Source organism: Cannabis sativa, chromosome 2, assembly GCF_029168945.1.
Source record: "Cannabis sativa cultivar Pink pepper isolate KNU-18-1 chromosome 2, ASM2916894v1, whole genome shotgun sequence".
Classification (NCBI taxonomy): domain Eukaryota; kingdom Viridiplantae; phylum Streptophyta; class Magnoliopsida; order Rosales; family Cannabaceae; genus Cannabis; species Cannabis sativa.
The window spans coordinates 53900464-53919942 of NC_083602.1; the positions used below are offsets into that span (position 1 = coordinate 53900464).

The 19479-nt window shown below is 33.1% G+C and overlaps 1 protein-coding gene and 1 long non-coding RNA gene across 5 annotated transcripts; one reads left to right on the top strand and one right to left on the bottom strand.

The window, feature by feature from the left end:
• Positions 1–6009: 6009 nt before the first annotated feature.
• Positions 6010–10301, top strand: LOC115712042 (uncharacterized). Of its 4 annotated transcripts, none has more exons than XR_009686282.1 (5): positions 6010–6648; positions 6729–6975; positions 7049–8067; positions 8960–9089; positions 9595–10301. It is a non-coding gene; the product is annotated as an uncharacterized LOC115712042 (long non-coding RNA). The 4 variants fall into 4 exon arrangements; XR_009686281.1 differs by having other exon boundaries at positions 6010–6460; XR_009686283.1 differs by having other exon boundaries at positions 6034–6975; positions 7049–7188; positions 7967–8067; positions 9595–10300.
• Positions 10302–12607: 2306 nt separating this feature from the next.
• Positions 12608–13936, bottom strand: LOC115720546 (spermidine coumaroyl-CoA acyltransferase-like). The gene has a single exon (XM_030649690.2). The coding sequence runs from the start codon at positions 13934–13936 to the stop codon at positions 12608–12610; it is 1329 nt and encodes a 442-aa protein (XP_030505550.2).
• Between the last annotated feature and the right edge of the window lie 5543 nt (positions 13937–19479).

Consider the following 19479-nt stretch of genomic DNA (forward strand, 5'->3'; position numbering starts at 1 on the left):
TCGATAAGAGATTTATATTTACTGTGGCATTTGTTACGGTAGCCCCTATATCTCTCTTGACAATAGTGATTGCAAATAGTTTCGAGGTATGGATCTTTTTTAAAATCTATGTCAAAGATGTCCTAAAAAAAAGATAATTATTAAATGAATTATAAAATTATAGCTTTATGTACATAAAAATTGTATTATAAATATGTATACCATGATACGAGCATATACAGCTTTCTTATCTTCTGGAGGAATTTTGGCCCAACCACTATACTGAAGTGGAGCATGATGACGTACTTTTACACCAACAGTGTTTCCAAATATAGTTGCATTTGGCCCATATACTCTAAGTTCACCTTTCCTATAAGAAATTATTTTCTTACTTGTATCATTTTTTGATGAACGTCTAACTCCATCCCCACGAGTAGGGCCACGGGTGTTCTTCTTTGACTCTGTCCATAATTACAATATAATTTGTGATATAACTATATTTATGTATATATTATCTTAATTAAGTCATGCATGTATGAACGGTTTGTACCTAACAATTCTTGAATTTCATCATCAGATGGTGTTGTTGAATCTTCATTTGGAGAACAAGGCACATGAGGTGGAGATTTTGTAGATGTTGAATCATTATTATGTGTCTTCTTTGGACCAAATGACCTTGTACGGCTTAATGGTAGATCACGTGACTTCTTATTTGACATGACTGTAAAGCTGAAAAATACAAAATTAATTAGTATTGCATGTAACAAATTTTTATATTAAAAAATTAAAAAAAACAAAAAATTGATGCACTTTATACTTAATTAGTTTTATCACTCAATATTATATCTTCAGAATCATCAAGTTACGGTTCTTCTTCTGTATCGTCATTGTGATTTATTGGAATATCACTAAATACTCCATCATCACATTCTATATCTTCGATATCATCCCGAATAAGATTGATATTACTTATTGTTGAATCAAAATTTAAATCAATATTATTCGAAAATTCTTCTTGATATGCTTCAGAACCGATGATAGTGGGATCTTCATCATCATCTTCACCATGATCTGGCTTTGGTGGTATATCCCAAATGTGGCGATGATTCACTTTCTGCACTACTTTCCAATCTTTATTTTTTTTAATATCATCTAAATAAAAGACTGAACATACTTGATTAGCAAGAACAAATGGTTCATCTTCAAACCATTTTGAGCTAATGTTTATACTAGTAAAATGATACTCAGTATACATTTTATTCCCATTGGTATTGTACCAAGAACATTTGAACAATACAACTGTATTCCAATAGAGGTAGTGTACTTCCCAAATTTCATCAATGACGCCGTAAAAATTACACATTTTTCCTTCATATTCTGCTTCAACCAAAACACCATGATTTTGAGTTGCACGTTTTTCATCTCGACTTTTTGTATGATATCGAACTCCATTAACCATACAACCATCATATGAACAAACCAACAAATCAGGTTGCACTGCAATTGCATACAAATCTTCTACTGCTTGACCAGAAGTTGTTTCGTTCATCTTTTTTATCTGTGAATATTTCAAATTTCATATTGTCATTTTATGATGCAAACACAAATTTATGTTATAAGATATTTTAATTTATATTTTATACTTACTTTATTTTCAAACCATCTTGAAAATTCATTTTGTTGTACTTGGTCAATGTCGGAAAATCCTTGAGATTGTAAGAATAATCTATGTTCTCTGTTTTCATAACAAGTACTATGAAATATTAATTTTATGCTAAAACATAAATATTATAATATTTGGGAAGAAAAAACAAATTAACTTACGTTAAGTATGTGTCTAACTCAGGACAATTATTCAAAATGTACCATTGAACTTGGTTTCGTTCCTCTTGAGTTAGTGTGAAAGATGATTGTTTGCCAAATGGTCTTGTAGGCATGTTGAATATAGACAAGGTAGATTCTTTTCTGACGCCAAGGTTTTCAGAATTACGATCAGGGCGATTAAATCGTGTCTCTATTCCACGAAGATACATGGAACAAAAATTTAATGCTTCGGTAATAATGTATCCTTGAGCAATACAACCTTCAGGTCGAGCTTTGTTCTTTACATATTTCTTTAAATGACCTAATTCCCTGAAATTTATTATGTTTTCAATGTATAATTTTAAAATATTGTACTCAACAATTATCGAATAATACAAATTTAACTAAAATACAATTTATGATACCTTTCGATTGAATACATCCATCGCATTTGTACTGGACCTCCCAACTTAGCTTCTAATGGCAAATGCACCGCAAGATGAATCATCACATCAAAGAAAGCAGGAGGAAAAATACTTTCCAATTTACATAAGGTAAGTACAATGCCCTCTTCCAATTCATCTAAGTCTTTCACATTTAATGTCCTCGCACATAGTTTTCTAAAGAACAATGATAACTCAGCAATTGCATCCATCAACTTTTTATTCAAATATGGCCTTAAACCAATAGGTAACAACCTTTGCAGTAAGATATGACAATCATGGCTTTTCAACCCAAATAATTTTCCATCTTTCATGTTAACATTTCGAGAAATATTTCCTGCATACCCATCAGGAAATTTTACAGATTTTATGAACGTACAAAATTCTTGTCGTTCCTTTGCCGATAGTGTATAACATGCTACTGGTTTCAACCATTTATTCCCTTTCTTTTTCATGTGTAGCTGCTTCCGAATATTTAAGTCTTGTAAATCAAGTCTTGCCTTTTCAGTATCCTTAGACTTCCCATCGATACTAAATATTGTACCGACCACACTCTCACATATATTTTTTTCAATATGCATCACATCCAAATTATGTCTTAGTTTTAACTTAGGCCAGTATTCTAACTCCCACAAAATACTTTTTCGCCTCCAGTTTGTTTTGTTTTCATAAGATGCATCCTTCATTTGTTGCTTATCTTCCTTAATGATCTTATCATTTTTCCCTGGCCTACATTTCCATAAACCTTTTACTTTGTCCAAGATTTCATCTCCTGTTAAAATTCTTGGAGCCGAACGTCTTTCAATTGTGCCATCGTACTCTTTATCATTGCGCCATTGGTGGTTCAGACTCAAATATCGACGATGACCCATGAAACATGTTTTTCCTCTTACTCGAAATGAAGATGTGTCTTCCTCACAAACAGGACAAGCCTTATACCCTTGAGTGCTATACCCAGACACAGTACCATATGCTGGAAAATCATTAATCGTCCATAATACTGCAGCACGCATTGTAAAATATTCTTGGTCAACAATATCAAAAGTACGCACCCCATTTTCCCATAATTCCTTGAGCTCATCAATTAGAGGTCGTAAAAAGACATCTATGTCTTTGCCTGGAGCACTGGGTCCTGGAATTAGTAATGCCATCATTACGAATTCTCGTTTCATACATTTCCATGGAGGCATGTTATATGGCATTAGCAACACTGGCCACATACTATGTGCGTTTGATAAATCACCGAATGGATTGAATCCATCTGTTGCAAATCCCAACCTAACATTTCTAGTTTCTTTTGCAAAATTAGGATATTGTCGATCGAAATCCTTCCAGACTTCTGCATCAGCTGGGTGTCTAAGTTCACCATCAGTATCAACACGTTCTTCCTTATGCCACCTCATATCAGTTGATGTATGGCGAGACATAAAAAGTCGTTGTAGACGTGGAGTTATGGGAAAATATTGCATCTTTTTGTATGGGATCTTCTTGCCTTTAGTTCCTTGAAATTTGTATCGTTCATGATCACATACAGGACATCTTTCAGCATTTTCATTCTCTTTCCAAAATAAAGCACAATTATCCTTACACACATGAATGGTTTCATATCTTAAACCAAGATCACGCAACATTTTCTTAGCCTCGTAATACGACCGTGGAATCTTATTGTCTTTGGGAAATGCTTTCCAAAGTAAGTCCAATAGCAGATCAAATGATTTGTTACTCCAATCACACATCACTTTAATGTGCATTAGATTAACAATAAATGTTAAGCTTGAGAATACCGTGCATCCGGGGTACAACTCCTTTTCAGCTTCATCAAATAAGTTAGGCAATGAATTCCTTGCATTGTTGTCGCCATTTGAATCTCCAAGGTTCACAAAATCACTATTTCTATGAGATTGATTAGCTAAATCCTCTAATGCTGGTATCATATCGTCATCATCTTCATCATCACTATCATATAATGTGTTGTCTTCCTCAACGTTTGATTCTGCATTCTCTTGATCCTCGTGTATTCCTGTGATATCTTCCCCGTGAAACTCCCATAGAACATATTTTGTATAAAATCCTTTTACAAATATATGACGCTCAATTGTCTCCAAGTCATAATAGTATAAGTTCATACATGAAACACATGGACATCGAATCTTATTTTCATCATTCAAGTGAAAGGATGATAATTTAAGAAAATTCTTAAGTCCGTTGAAATACTCCACCGATAATCTATTCTCTTGGAAAATCCACTTCTTATCTATCATTTTTTATTTTATCTTTCGATAAACACGATGGATTATACTACAGCAAAAAATATTTAATATTAATGTGAAGAATACTAGGGCAATACCAATTATAAATTATGGTAGAAGGAAAAGAAGTACCTATATATAGATTAACATTGGAAGTAAGAAATTTAAATAACAATGTCCATAGCGAGAGAAATGTAAGAGTTTGAATTTCCGACTTAACAAACACTTAAATTTTTGTTTATAAAACTAATACATTTAAATCAAAATTTAAAATATTAAAAACATAGTAGACCAAATATAAATGAGATTTACAAAAATATTTGTTTTTTTAAAAAATCAATATAAGCATTTAATTTTTGATAATTCTTATTTTTTTTATTAAAAAAAAATAAGAATTCTGATCATATTTCTAGTGCATGTTTGACATCATAATTAAGAATTATTTTTTGTTAATAAAAACATAAAATTATTTTTTCAAAACAATTAGGCTTGTTTGACCTAGTTTTTTAGAAACAGTTTTCAAAAAATAAAGTTACAAAAAATAAAAATTTTAAAAACAACTTTTCTATTTTTTTTTTCAAAAAAAATCACTTTTGGACAATATTATTTTTAGAAATACTAACTAAACATGATATGTGTTTTGAAAAATTCAAAAACTATTTTGTTCTCATTTCTAAAAACACTCTTTTGAAAACAAAAAACAAAAAATAATACCAAACATGCTCCTAATTTTTTGGGGAGTTTACACATCTATACTAAGAAAGGTGAATAATATTAATTTTGTTAAGAAATAAATAATATACCCATAATCTAACAATAATTATCATATAAGACTAATATAGTTTATATGTGTATATATTTAGATACCAATTAGTATGTTACCTCCTTAAAAAATTAGTAGGTTAGCTAAGGGTTTAGATACTAATTAGTAGTTTTTGTTTTAATTTTTTTTTGCACAGATTATTATTTTAATTTAGATACTATTAAGTATAGATTAATATTTTTTATATAGAAATCATTTGGTATAATTAAATTGATTAATTTATACTATATCTATATGTGGGTTACCAAGAGGTATAATTTATGTAATAAGAGTATACAAATTAAAAAAAAATTATCTACCATTAAGTATTATAAATTGAAATTCAAAAAGTAGCTACCACATAATATATAAGAATCTTAAAAGATATAGATTTAGATGTTATTAATTCTGTTGAAGAAAAAAAAATGTACCAAAAAAAAAAAAATTAAAGTATAAAAATGGAAAATAAATACATATTTTACTAAATAAATAGGTCCAATAAAATAATAATTAAATTTTAATTGTAGTTTTTTTTAATGAAATTTTAAATGTGGTTATTTAAATTATTTAATATGAAAAAGTGGGTATAGGTTTATGCATCATATATTAGTAATTATTTTTTTTTTTTTGAAAATTATATATTAGTAATTATTTATAATAGTATTAGGGTAAATTTTTCTAATATTTTTTAAGGCTAGTAAAAGGTTTAATTTTTAAAAAATAATAATAATAAATAAAATAAGAAGGAATAAGCTAGCAGCTAGCTTTAACACACACAAACCCTAAACTCCCAAAAGCTAAACCTAAAATCGATCTATCGCAGCTTATTCCTAAATTCCTAAATTCCTAAACCTGATATCGATCGTGCCGCCTAAATTCCTAAACCTAAAATCGCTCTCAGTCTCTCCCTCTCGTCTGGTTACAAAGTCTGGTTACAAAGTATGGAGCAGGAAATCTAAACTAGAAACCAACATAGTTGCATTTGGGGGTGTGGCGGTGGGAGGAGTTGCGATTGGCGGTGGGAGGAGTTGCGATTGTGAGTACAAAGTATGGAGCAGGAAATACATATTATTTGAAGCTTTCGAGATAGAAGATACGAGTACAAAGGACTTAATAAGGCCTGGAAAGGAAAATTGTCTGAAGCCAAAGCTACTGGAAATTCTATTAAAATCCAAGAGGCACAGGTATGGAAAATTCATATGCTTGTTTGAGCGTTTGTATACAATAAGCATCACACCATGTTGAGGATGATTGTTGATACTGACTTTGAACCTTGAAACTTGCGTTGTTGTTTGCTTACTGCTCTTTATGATTCGTTACAACTTGCTCATAAGTGCATTCTTAATTCCTTTTATGGATATGTCATGCGCAAGTGAGTTATATAGTGATTTCCTTTTTTTCCTAACTACAAAATATATATACCTTTTACTAATGCTTTTCCTGGTCTTACAGGGGTGCACGATGGTACTCTATGGAAATGGCTGGAGTGGTTATATAGTGGTTACCTTTTATTAATTTATTCATTTAGAAAAAAAGAAACAGAAAGCGAATTTGCAAAGGAGCAATTTAAGCTTGATTGTTTGACAAAAACCTGCTACTAACACTTTTCTCTTAACAGACCTTGACAGATCCCTTGGCCAAATCTTATACAACTCATAGTGAATGCTCAATTGAATTTGAAGTGGATGGGCCATACAAGGTGACATGGAGTGTGATATCAATTATAGTTCAACATTTCCATATTTTGTTACTAATATATTGGTTTCATGCAGGCGAAGAACGGCAGCTCAGGCAGATTCGACAACGCGTGACAAATCAGCTACTGCTGCGGTGAAGCTTCAGAAGCTTTATAGGGGTTATCGCATACGGTGTAGGTTAGGGGACACTGTCGTTTTGTGGCGGAAGAGCTCTAGTAAAGTTCATGAAATCTCACTCTCTTTTTCTCTGTTTTCAGTTCAAAGAGTAGGATTATTTTAGCTAGCTTTTCTTTTTATGGAAAATAATAATGTGCTGATATGGTATTTAATACATATATATTGTGTGTGACTTATTTGGTTTCATTGGTTTGGATTTGAGGATTGAGGATAATGAAAAAAGTTGAGAGCTTTCTCAACAGATTTAAATGTGCTATGGATTTCTACAAATCTTAAATAAGATTTTTTTAAAAAAAATTATAAATATATATAAACTATTTGGATGATTTCAATTATATACACTATAAATTTATAGATTCTTTGGTTTTGGTTTCAGTTGGATTAGAGAGAAGTGCTTTCGAATGGGAGAACTTGAAATAAGTAGCTCCACAGATTATATTCTTTTCGTTTCTTTCTATTGTTTGATCTGTGGATGGTTTGACTTGATTATTTCTCTTTCTATTGTTTTCGTTTCATTATGGAATTGTAAGGTAGCTGCTATGTGCTAGGCATTTTGAAAGTTAGCCCATTTTATCTTTTAATGAAAATGTCTGTTTCACAATTTTTTAATGGAATTTATACCCTTAAAAACCTGAAACACCTGCTGAAAGGTGGAATCGTGTTAGCGTAAATGCTTCTAAGGTATGATTTATTTATTTGGTTAAGGCTACATTGGGTTTGGGTAGATTAAACATAACAATTTGAGGGAATATATTGGTGGGTTTTGAATTTTTCTTGTCCTTTGCCTACTAAAATCTGGTTCTTTGGCCTTTACAGTTGTGGAATGGCTTTGGCAGTTGTAGATTTTGGTACAATGTCGCTCGATTGTGGCTTTCGATTGCAGCGGCTATGTTGCGGCTTAGTAGATTTTTATTGAGGTATATTTTTAGTATCTTGATTGATGAAAAATTTCCAGATTGTTAATTGTTTGTTGAGGCATGTTTTGTTTAAATATTTGATTCAGATTTAAGATATTTATTTTTATCTCTGTTCATGTTTTTAATTTAGAAGATTGTAAATTCATTAGCCCAAGAAAGAACAACTATACAGATTCGAAAACAAAGATCATTAATCCATGTCAATTCTATATTTCCTAGTTGGTTTCAATGCATATTGTTTTACTGAAATAAAATAGAAATTTATTCAAACCTGTTTGTATGTACTGACTCCTTGTATCCTTTTTGAAATTCTTTGAAACACCTAACCAGTTGAAACACCTGAAGGGATTTTTTAATTAACAATCTAATCAATGCAAGATTATAATGTCAATCATGATATATATCAAATATCATTTAGCTCATACCTTAACAACTATGCACTGAATTGCTCTTCAGGTTTGTTGAGACTGTTGAGGCAAATTAAGTTTCTTTTGAGAGAAAAAAAAATACAGTGAAAATCTTTAACGGTGAATAGAGTAATGAAAAAAAATGATGATAAAAATTAATGTATCGTACGTACACGGTATATATTTAAAATCAAATTCAAATTTTAATTTTTGAAATACTTATTTGTAATTTTGTTATTTTTTAACCCTTGTTTTGTGGGATAATTATCTTTTTGGAAATTTAAATTTAAATTATTCTGTACAGATTGTATGTTGTATATACGTGTTTTTTTTAATTTTTTATTTTTGGATAAACTAAATTCAATATTCTTAAAATTTCTGGTAAATTTTATAACTAAAATGTTCTACATTTGTGTTTAATTATTTTTAAGTATAATTTTTAATTTAAAAATAGATTCATAGATTTTTAAATATATTCTCCACAGATTTTTTAGCACCAAGAACTACCCATGTGGAGTTTGATACACGGAATAGTTGGTCAAGTCAGGCGCAACTACCTGCAGCGGATGATTTCTCTATTGCTATGGAAGATGCAGCCCCTTCCCTTCCCTTGGTGTATGCTTCCTTCATATGTTCTCAATATTCTTTACACGCATCTAATGAAATTAACGAGTTTCCAATCATATCATGTCATTGCATCGTAGATTCATGTTTAATTCTCGTTCTTTACGTTTGTTGGTCATCTTGATTAGTTATATAACACATACGTAATTTTCTGTACATGTATTTATGCAGATTCAATTTGTTTGCTTTGTAGTTGTGCTGTGATTCCTTCCCCATTTTTCTTTTTTACTTTACTGTTGAGAGATGCTTTATATATTGTTTAGAGATGTCTTCAAAGATTGTTTGAGATAATCTCCATCATCAATTTTACTTTAAAGACAAAAACAATACATGAAAATTATGAATTTATCACTGTTTAATATTTGTTTTTTGAAAAAAGAGAAGGAGGCCATATATGGCTGGTCTCCCCCTATTGCCAGTCAGCTATATATTTCAGGTGTCTTTAGCCTATTGTCAGCTATTTTTTGTGACATGTTTTGTGGTTCATCTTATTCAGGTTCTCTTATCTGGTGTAGTAATTTTACAAGTTGCTATCTCGAAGGATTTACTTGTTTACTTGCTATCTAGAAGTTGCTATCTGGAAGGATTTACTTGCTATCTGGTTTAGGTGTTTACCTTCACAACCCGACAGCCCTTATTGCAATCGTATACCCTTCATGATCTGGTCAATTGGTGTTGTGAGAGTCCACACCAATGGCATCACAAGAGGGCTCAATCTATTGTATAGCAAATATAAAATGTTTGGGGAAATACTAATAGATTGGTCGGATATAAGCCAACATCCAACATTGATTTGATTTTTATAGATTTGTGTATGTTATAAATTTTAAATTATGTTAGAGATTTTGTATTATCAACAATTTACTTGTTGAATTGTGTATATATATATAAGTTATTAATTCTATTAAAGTGAGTTTTGCTATTTTAATTATTCTACAAATATATAATTAGAAATTCTGCATTAATGGAATAATTAAAATTAAATATTAAATATAAATTTAGTTCGAAAATCACATATAATTCAATTCAAATTTATTTTGCAACAAAATTTCAGTAGCAAAATTATTATATTTTTAAGTACTAAAGTTGTATTTGTTACCAATTTTAAAGTGATTTGCTACCAAAATGTAGTAGCAAAAAAGTTTTAGTAGTTTTTCAAAGTAATTATTTTGCTACTACATTTGACATTTTTTGCTACAAAAATATTAGTAGCGAATTTGCTACAAATTGTCTTGGTAGCAAAAAACTTTCAGCTACGGAGTATTAGCTACGAAGTAGCCACCAAAAAAAGTTAGTAGCAAAAAGTTCAATAGCTACCAAATAGGCATTATTTGCTACCAATTTTTTTGTAGCTGAATATCCTTTTTTTTGTAGTGAAATGATATGCTTATTTTTTTCTCTTCAACTACGACTGTGCTAATTTTCTTATGTTTTGTTAAGATTTATAGGCCAGATTATGTAGTCTTGTTGCTGATCCTTTAAATACATCTTTTAAATGTATTTGCTCTCCTCTTACTTTCTGTTTCCTAGGCACTTGTTACAATTAATGTCTAAGTATGTAGCTCAACTAATCAGTATTGTGTAATTTATATGTTCTTATTAATTTCATCATGAAGCACATAACAGGTCACGAAAAAGAATGTATTGTGTGTATAATAGGTCATGAAATAAGGTCTCAGTGAAAAAATTCATATATGAAACACGCGTAGCTATCTTGAAATGAGGTGCGAATAAAGACTAATATTTCATGAAGCACGCGGAATAGTAATAAATGAGATTTAAACCAAAATCACAATAATAAATACAATTTATGGCACTGAACTAAAAATCCCAAAGTGCACTGCATTTAATGAAAAATTCCATGTTCCATGGGAGGTCCAAACATATAGACATTAATTAAACTACATTTCATAAGAGATATATCATAGTGAAAAAAGAAGTAAATGTAGAAACTTACTAAACATTCTCAAATACTAGATGAGAATTCAAGACTAGTTCAGCAAATCTCAATGACTCTTTCCTCTCTTAATGATCATGGTGGACAATTATTGTGATTGGTCTTTAAGTGAGTTGTCTGTTACTCACTATAGGCTCGAGAAACAAAAAAAAAAATGTGTACGAATAACGAGATATCCAACAAGAAGAAGAAGGCAAATGATTCAATAGAGGAACTCCCGAACTCGAACATTTGTCTATCTCAGATGTGTCGATATCAATGGTGACTCATTATTTTGATGAATCATTTCTTTAGACAGATGAAGATTATGTAAACACTTACTCGAAATCTCACTTATCAGATTTCATTGTGGAAGACAATTTTTTTTGAAGAATTCGCCATGATATATCTAATCTATGCATAATATCATGAAAAATGGATACAAATTTTGGGCTGCTACTTTCAATTGACATTTAGCCTCGAGTTCAACAACCAAAGGCTATTATTATAGCCAACTCATACTGCTGCTTTAGTGTTTGCCGAGAGAGAGAGAGAGAGAGAGAGAGAGAGAGAGAGAGAGAGAGAGAGAGAGAGAGAGAGAGAGAGAGAGAGAGAGAGAGAGAGAGAGTTTTCAGAGGTTATTGTGAGCTAGTTTAGAGTGAAAGAGAAAAGAAGAGTGTTGTATTGGCCTATGGTGTGTTTGATCGATAGTGCCACAAGTGATTTTGAATGTAAATTGAAGTTGTGCTTCATTGAGTGATTGTGTCGTGTACACATTGGTGATCAACACCTTGTAATTCTTTCATCTAGCTCAATAAATATTGGAGCCTTTGGGGTTGTTGTGGCCGAAGAATAGGCAAGTGATTCACTATCACTCTATTCGAACCTCGTAAATTCTCGTTGTGTTCAATTTGTTCATAATAATCTTCTTGTTAATCTGTTCTTGTTTGCTGGTTTAATTTTTGTGTGTTTTGGTTACAATTGATCTTGATCAATCATTTGTTGTTCTGTGTTATATTTTTATCAATGAGTTGCATGATCGAGCATTCGATTATTCGAACCTCGTAAATTCTCGTTGTGTTGAATTTGTTCATAATAATCTTCTTGTTAATCTGTTCTTGTTTGCTGGTTTAATTTTTGTGTGTTTTGGTTACAATTGATCTTGATCAATCATTTGTTGTTCTGTGTTATATTTTTATCCATGAGTTGCATGATCGAGTATTCAATCACATCATATATATTAACAAAAATAGAATAAAATATAGTTTATGTTATAAGATAATATAAAATAGATGAGAGGAAAGAAGAAGAAAAAGAGAGGAAGAGAAAGTGAATGAGAATTTCTCAGTTGTTTATTCCAATGGGGTGAACCCCTATTTATACAAGAGTCAAATATTAAGAAACTAAGAAAAATGGAAACTAAGAAAAGAGAAATGTTGATTACAATTAATTGTAATAAATAAAAGATTTAGACATCCACATAATTATTAATATTTATAACACTCCCCTGGATGTCCATAATAACGGCCTTATTAAAAATCTTATATCATATCGTATACCCATTTTATGGTAGTTATTGAAGAGCATCTATCTCTCGCTTGAACACGGGCATGGCTTGCCTAGGAAGAGAGACCAATATCCCAACCCCACCTTTCAATGAAGGATCAGATTTTGGAGCAGGTAAGAAGGTGCACAAATCCACTGATCCAAAACAGTCCCATGGCAATGATGTCACATTTTCTATATTCCATCCTGATCCAAACTCATCCGAAACCAACCCTAAGTTTCTCCAATCAGTCAACGCCATGAGTGCTCCCGTAGCTTTAATCTTTGGATTATCACCGTGAGCTAATTTTGTCTCACAAATATCAATAGACTTTTTGATGTAGTTGTTGTCCAAAACGTCTTTCTTCTTCTCTTTTATCATATTCACGATTTTAGATAGAGATTTCTCTTCGAGTTCTCTGCCAGTGAGTTCCACTGCAGATGTCAAAAATGCATTCCCATAATACCCTTCAGGTAGAGGGGGGTCTATGAGCTTCCTCAACCCTGTAGCAAAATACAAACATGTTTTCCCGTCATGGTTGAGCTCTAAGGCTCTCAATCGGGCTTTCCAAACAAAGGCTGCAAGTATTTCAAACGTAGTGACATTACTGGGAGAACCACCATTGATGATATCCTCTTTGAGTCTCTTCATGGTATCACTCTTCAAGTAAAAGATTTCATCAACAATGTCTGATGAAGGCATGTAAGGTGACATGGCAGGAGGACACGAGTTGAAATTGATAGGCTCCTTGATGGGTGTCCCAACAAGTCTCTCTCTTTCCCATACTGGCTTCACCGAGAGTTCTTCGCCTTTGGAGAGCTCAGCCATGGCCTTAAAGATCTGAGCAGCACCGAAACCATCGGAGACCATGTGAGATATTCCAAACCCAATGGTGAAACCTCCACAAGAGAATCGGGTGACTTGTAGGACAATAGGGCAGTCACTCGTGGGAGAAGGGAAGACAAAGTTCTTGGCTATCTCGAAATCAATATCGTCCAAGTAATTAAGGGAGGAAAGGCGACAGTTGGCGGTGGCGACCAAAAAGGGAACACCAGTAGCGTCGCAAGTGAGCTGGAGCCTTCCATCGTGGTCTAGCCGTTTGAGTCTCCCGGCAAGAGGGTAGTAGTAGACCAGTGCGTCGCAGAGAGCTTGCTTGATCATCTCAGCAGGGTCGACGCCATTAGTCTCATCTTGGGCCTTGTATACGTAGATTGCTTTGGAAAAGCATTCGAGGTTGGCCTCGTTGTCAAGAGTGGACAAAGACAGAACATCTGAAGGTGTGGCTTTAGATGGTTTCACAAGCTCAACTTCCTCTTTTACAACCGAAAATTCAGTGGTGTTTAGTTGAGGAGCCATTGCAGCAGTATTGAAGTTTGATGATAATTACAAATAAGGTAGCTTAAGAATTATAATATGTAATGTTGGTTATTGTTGGGAAAGGGTTGAGTAGTGGCAATGATTATTTTGATGGAGGAAGTCTCTCTTATTTATACTATATATCCACTGCTATAATTATACCGTAGTGTAAGTGTAAGTACGCCTGTTTTTAACTTTTAGGTCTGGTGAGTTTGGTATGCTGTCTTTATTTTTGTCTCAACCCATGATAATCATATATATATATATAACTAATGTAAATATATAAATATATATATTATATGCATGCACGTTAATTGGTAATTAGTGTAGGATTTGTATATGTATTTATTATAATTAGTCATGGTAGGTGCTATGCACGTACCCGTTGTATATATAATAAGACCATGACATAGATTGGCTTGAGAGTTGACAACAAGATATATATGTTACACTAAGACGTGTTATGAATGAAAAAATAAAAACAACAAAGAGTGACATCAATACTTCATAGAGAATCTCTCCAAAAAAAAAAAAAAAAAAAATACTTCAAAGAGAACATTGGAAAAAAAAAAAAAGACAAAGAAAAAGAAATGAAAAATAGAAAATGTAACACTACTGTTGTGATTTTGCTCTATATTTTTTTTATTTTTTTTTTCAAGATAAATCTAGATAGAGTTGATAACTCAAAAAAGTAACTTATTCATCCTCTTATGAACCTGGGTTCTTGCCCAACAAAAACTTATTCATCCTTTTATAAATGTCTAAAGAATAAAATAAATAAAAAGCCTATAAAAGACAAATAGCTAAAAAAACAAAATAAAAATTAGTTTTCACAAAACCTGGCACGGAGAAACATTAGTGTTGCAAAATATTTATCCTAGGATGTTAACACTACAAAAAATAATACGCGACAACTTTTTAATTATAGTATAATTTTTTTTTGTAATTATATACCACTTTTAGTCTCAATAAAAAATTATTTGTAACTAAAATATAATATTTGAACAAATTATTATTAATTTAGTTTTAGTTACAACAAGTATTGTGACTAATATTTTTAACTATAAACTTTTTAGTCACAACATAAGAATAATGACTTACAATTAGTCACAATTTTTTTTTATTTTTAGTCATAAATTTTATTTTGACTAAAAGTAAATATTTTTTGTAGTATGACATACAAACCAAAAAATCTAATGAAAGTATACCATTATTAATTGGGTGATTTTTTTTCTTTTCTTTTTTTTTTTTTGGCTAGAAAATTTGAGTAAAAATTGAATCATAATATATATTTGATATGTCCTTGATGGTTGCTTTCAAATAATTACTTCATTCCACAAATATAAATATAACATAATTAAATGTATAAATTATTTATAATTGGCAGATATCATTAATTGTATATATATAAAATCTAATATATAATATAATTAATTGTTTTGCTAGATACATATATAATATAATACATATATATACAATTAATGATATCTAGCAAAACTAAAAATATATATATGGTTAAGCAAAGAAAATATATATTTATATATAAACCTAATTATACAGAGTTACCTAAAATTATTCTCAAGCCATTTCATTTCAATTCCAAAAATAGAGTATATCAAACTTTTAATTGAAACAATGTTAATAAGTTTATTATATAACGTATTTTCTTATTGTAAATGTATATTATTTTTTAATATAGATACTTTGGGCAGCGTCAGAAAAATAATCATTAAAGGTAATATTTTTTTATTTGAAAAAAGAAAAAAAAAATCAATAAAATGTACACTTTGCCTTTTTTTTTTTAATTATACAAAAAAAAAAATAACAAAAACACGAAAAGCTAGACATAAATTACACACAATACATAAATGACCTTATAGACCAAGTATTTATTTATAATAAATTATATTGGATTCTTTAGTTTTTTTTTTTTTTTTTTTTAAAACAGAATTCATTTAATTAAAAACATTACAATGGATATGGCGAATCTCGCCGGATAGCTTGACTCGCACAAAAGGGAACAACCCCTACCCACATGGCACTAGCTTTGTTAATCAAAGCATCATTGGCTAAAACATGAGCAACTTGATTTGCTTCTCTAAATACAAAAAACACCCCAGCCACTCGGTCATGTTGCAGCAGCTCTTTTATCTGCGCAATGAGCCCATCAACATCTCGACATCCTTCCTCCTCTTTCATCACTAGATTAACAGCTTGAAGGCAATCCGATTCAACAGAAAATGACGGCAGGTTGCGTTGTATACCAGTCTGAATACCCAGCAGAATTGCTTGCAATTCTCCCTGCAATGGCGAGGTCTTCTTCTCCACAAATCTGGTAGCAGCCACCATAACCCGCCCCTCATGATCCCGCACGACAGAGCTAAGCCCAGCCAAGTTTTCCCCTGCCTTAATCCCTGCATCCACATTAACTTTAAAAGAGCCTCGCCTAGGTGGAGTCCACTTTGCTTCTTCTCTCCGCTGTCCAACCTGAACCGCCACATTATTCTCCCTAAACTCATGAAGGAACTTGCTGCACCAATCCAAAATTGCACTAGCTTGAGGTTTGTGTCCCCCATGATTAACCGAATTGCGAATATACCAAAGGTTCCAAGATAAAATCAGAAAAAATTCAAATTCATCCTTAGTGAACAAGCTTGAAACTCTCATGAGAAACGCAAGCACATCCTCACGGCCTTGTCGCTGCAATCTACCATAAAAACCAGCTCCATTCCAAACCTCCCGGTTAACTCGACATCCCCATAGTGCATGAAAAACATTTTCATACGCACCTGTAGAACACCGCTTACAATAAGGTTCTACCTGAATATGTCGATGAGCAAGCGCCGAGTTAGTAGGAATCCATGAATGAGCCATCTTCCAAACAAAGTGTTTCACTTTCGGTGGGATTTTAAGCTTCCAAAGCTTGCTCCACCACTTCTCAGCAGCTTGTGTATCGGACTGCACATCTCGCACTTGTAAGGCAGCCGCCATACGATATCCACTACGAACAGAATACTCCCCATTCTTACTATAATGCCATAATATTTTATCTTCAATATCCCATTCAGTAGTAGCCATTCCCAAAATTAAATCAGCATCAGTTGGATTGAAGACAGCTCTAATAAACTCCTCATCCCATTCCCCATTACCTTTCTTCAAATCAATGACATACAACTGGTCTGGTAGGGGCGGTTTATCATATATCTTAAAGGTAACCGGACGAGGTAACCAAGGATCGTCAATGACTCTAACAGAATTGCCATTACCAATGCGCCATCGGTACCCTTTTTGTATAATCTTCTTCCCCCAAACCAAACTTCGCCAAACAAACGACGCATGATTCCCACTTTTTGCCTCAATCACCCCACCATTTGGATAATAGCTTGCTTTCAACACCCGACTACATAACGAATTTGGAAACCGTATGCACCGCCAAACCTGCTTAGCTAGGAGAGCTTGGTTAAAAAGTCCCAGATCCCGAAAACCCAACCCGCCTTGCTCTTTGTGCTTACATAAGACGTCCCATTTACACCAATGTATCTTTGAATCTTTCTCCGATGAGCCCCACCAAAACCTTGCCGCCATACTATGAATACTATTAATAGTTTTCTTCGGTAAACGGAAACAACTCATTGTATAAGTGGGAATAGCTTGAATGACTGCTTTTATAAGAACTTCTTTTCCGGCCGCCGAGAAAAACGACCCTTTCCATCCTTTCAACTTGTTCCACACCTTATTCTTAATAAACTCAAAATGTTGCTTTTTCGTTCTTCCCACAAAAGATGGCAGCCCAAGATACTTCCCATAATTATCCACCACCTTTACCCCCATGATATTTGCTAAATGAGTTCGAACTGGCAGTGTAACCTTACGCCCAAAACACATCTCTGACTTGTGAAAGTTTACCAACTGTCCAGATGCCTTAGAATATTTTTCCAACAGCTCTTTAAATCCCTTACACTCATCCTCATTCGCTGCAAGAAACACCAAGCTATCATCCGCAAAAAATAAATGTGACACCGACACTCCCTGCCTTCCAAACCCAATCCCATGTAACTGCCCCGAATGTTCAGCATGTTGTATCAAACAGGAAAAAGCCTCAGCACAAAGAAGAAACAAAAAAGGCGAAAGTGGATCACCTTGTCTAAGTCCCCGTTGTGGCGTAACTTTTCCTTGAATTTCACCATTAATGAGAAAAGAGAACTGAACCGAAGTAAGACACCTCATAATCTTTGAGACCCACGGCACATCATACCCCAACTTCAACATCATTGCTTCCAAAAATCGCCACTCCACTCTATCATACGCCTTCGCCATATCCAGTTTCAAAGCTACTTTTGTACCATTGCGAAATCTATTCTTCCTCATCACATGTAAACATTCATACCCAACTATTGCATTATCATGTATGAGCCGACCCTTTAGAAAAGCACTTTGTGAATCAGACACTACTTGGTCCAAAGAGTGACGAAGCCGATTAGCCAAACACTTCGAGACAATCTTATAAATCACATTACACAAGCTAATCGGCCTAAATTCTTCTATTTTTTGAGGCTTATCAACTTTGGGTATCAAGGCGACCACCGTATCATTTAAACAACTCAAATCAGCCCCATTATTAAGAACATTCAAGCACACCGCAATGACTTCATCTTTGAGTTTAGACCAGAACTTTTGATAGAAAAGCGCAGGCAGCCCATCCGCCCCCGGTGCTTTAGTAGGATTCATCCCCTTTACTGCTTGCACAACCTCTTCCACAGAAAAATCAACCATTAATTCCTCATTCATAGACATAGAAACTTTCGGCTGTACCACTTCTAAAACCTCCTGCATTACGCCCTGATCAATGTCCGAACCCATAAACAAACCTTTGTAATAGTCCTCCACAATTTGGCAAACCAACAGTTTATCATCTTGCCAAACTCCCATTTGATCTTGCAACCCCTTAATTTCATTCTTCTTCCTGCGCGAAGACGCTTTGTGATGAAAATACTTCGTGTTTCTATCCCCCCATTGCAACCATAAGGCTCTACTTCTTTGTCGCCAATACTGCTCATCCTTTTCAAGCAACCCATTTAACTTATCTTCCATGTGTTGTATCGCCTCCCAAACACCCGGTTGTTGCTGCATTGTCAACTCGTGCAGTATCTTTTTAGTCTTAGCTATCTCGTTATTCAACCGAGCCTTCTTCTTCTTGTTCCAATCTTGTAGTGCTTTCCCACATTTATTAATTTTGCATCTAAATGACACTGGCCGACCCCTCCCTTGCCTTTCCTTCCACATATTATCTATTATCTCGGTACACTCCTCTTCTTGACACCAGGCTTCTTCAAAGTGAAAGCGATTTTTACGTTTAGCCTTGCCACACTTATCCCCATCCACTCTCACCGGAATATTAATTACTAGCGCCCTATGATCAGATTCCCACCAATCAAGCAACTGAACATCCGCACCCTCAAATTGTCTCAACCACTCCTCATTACACAATCCTCTATCAAGCCTCTCCATAATCTGAGATGAATTATGTTCATTACACCAAGTCA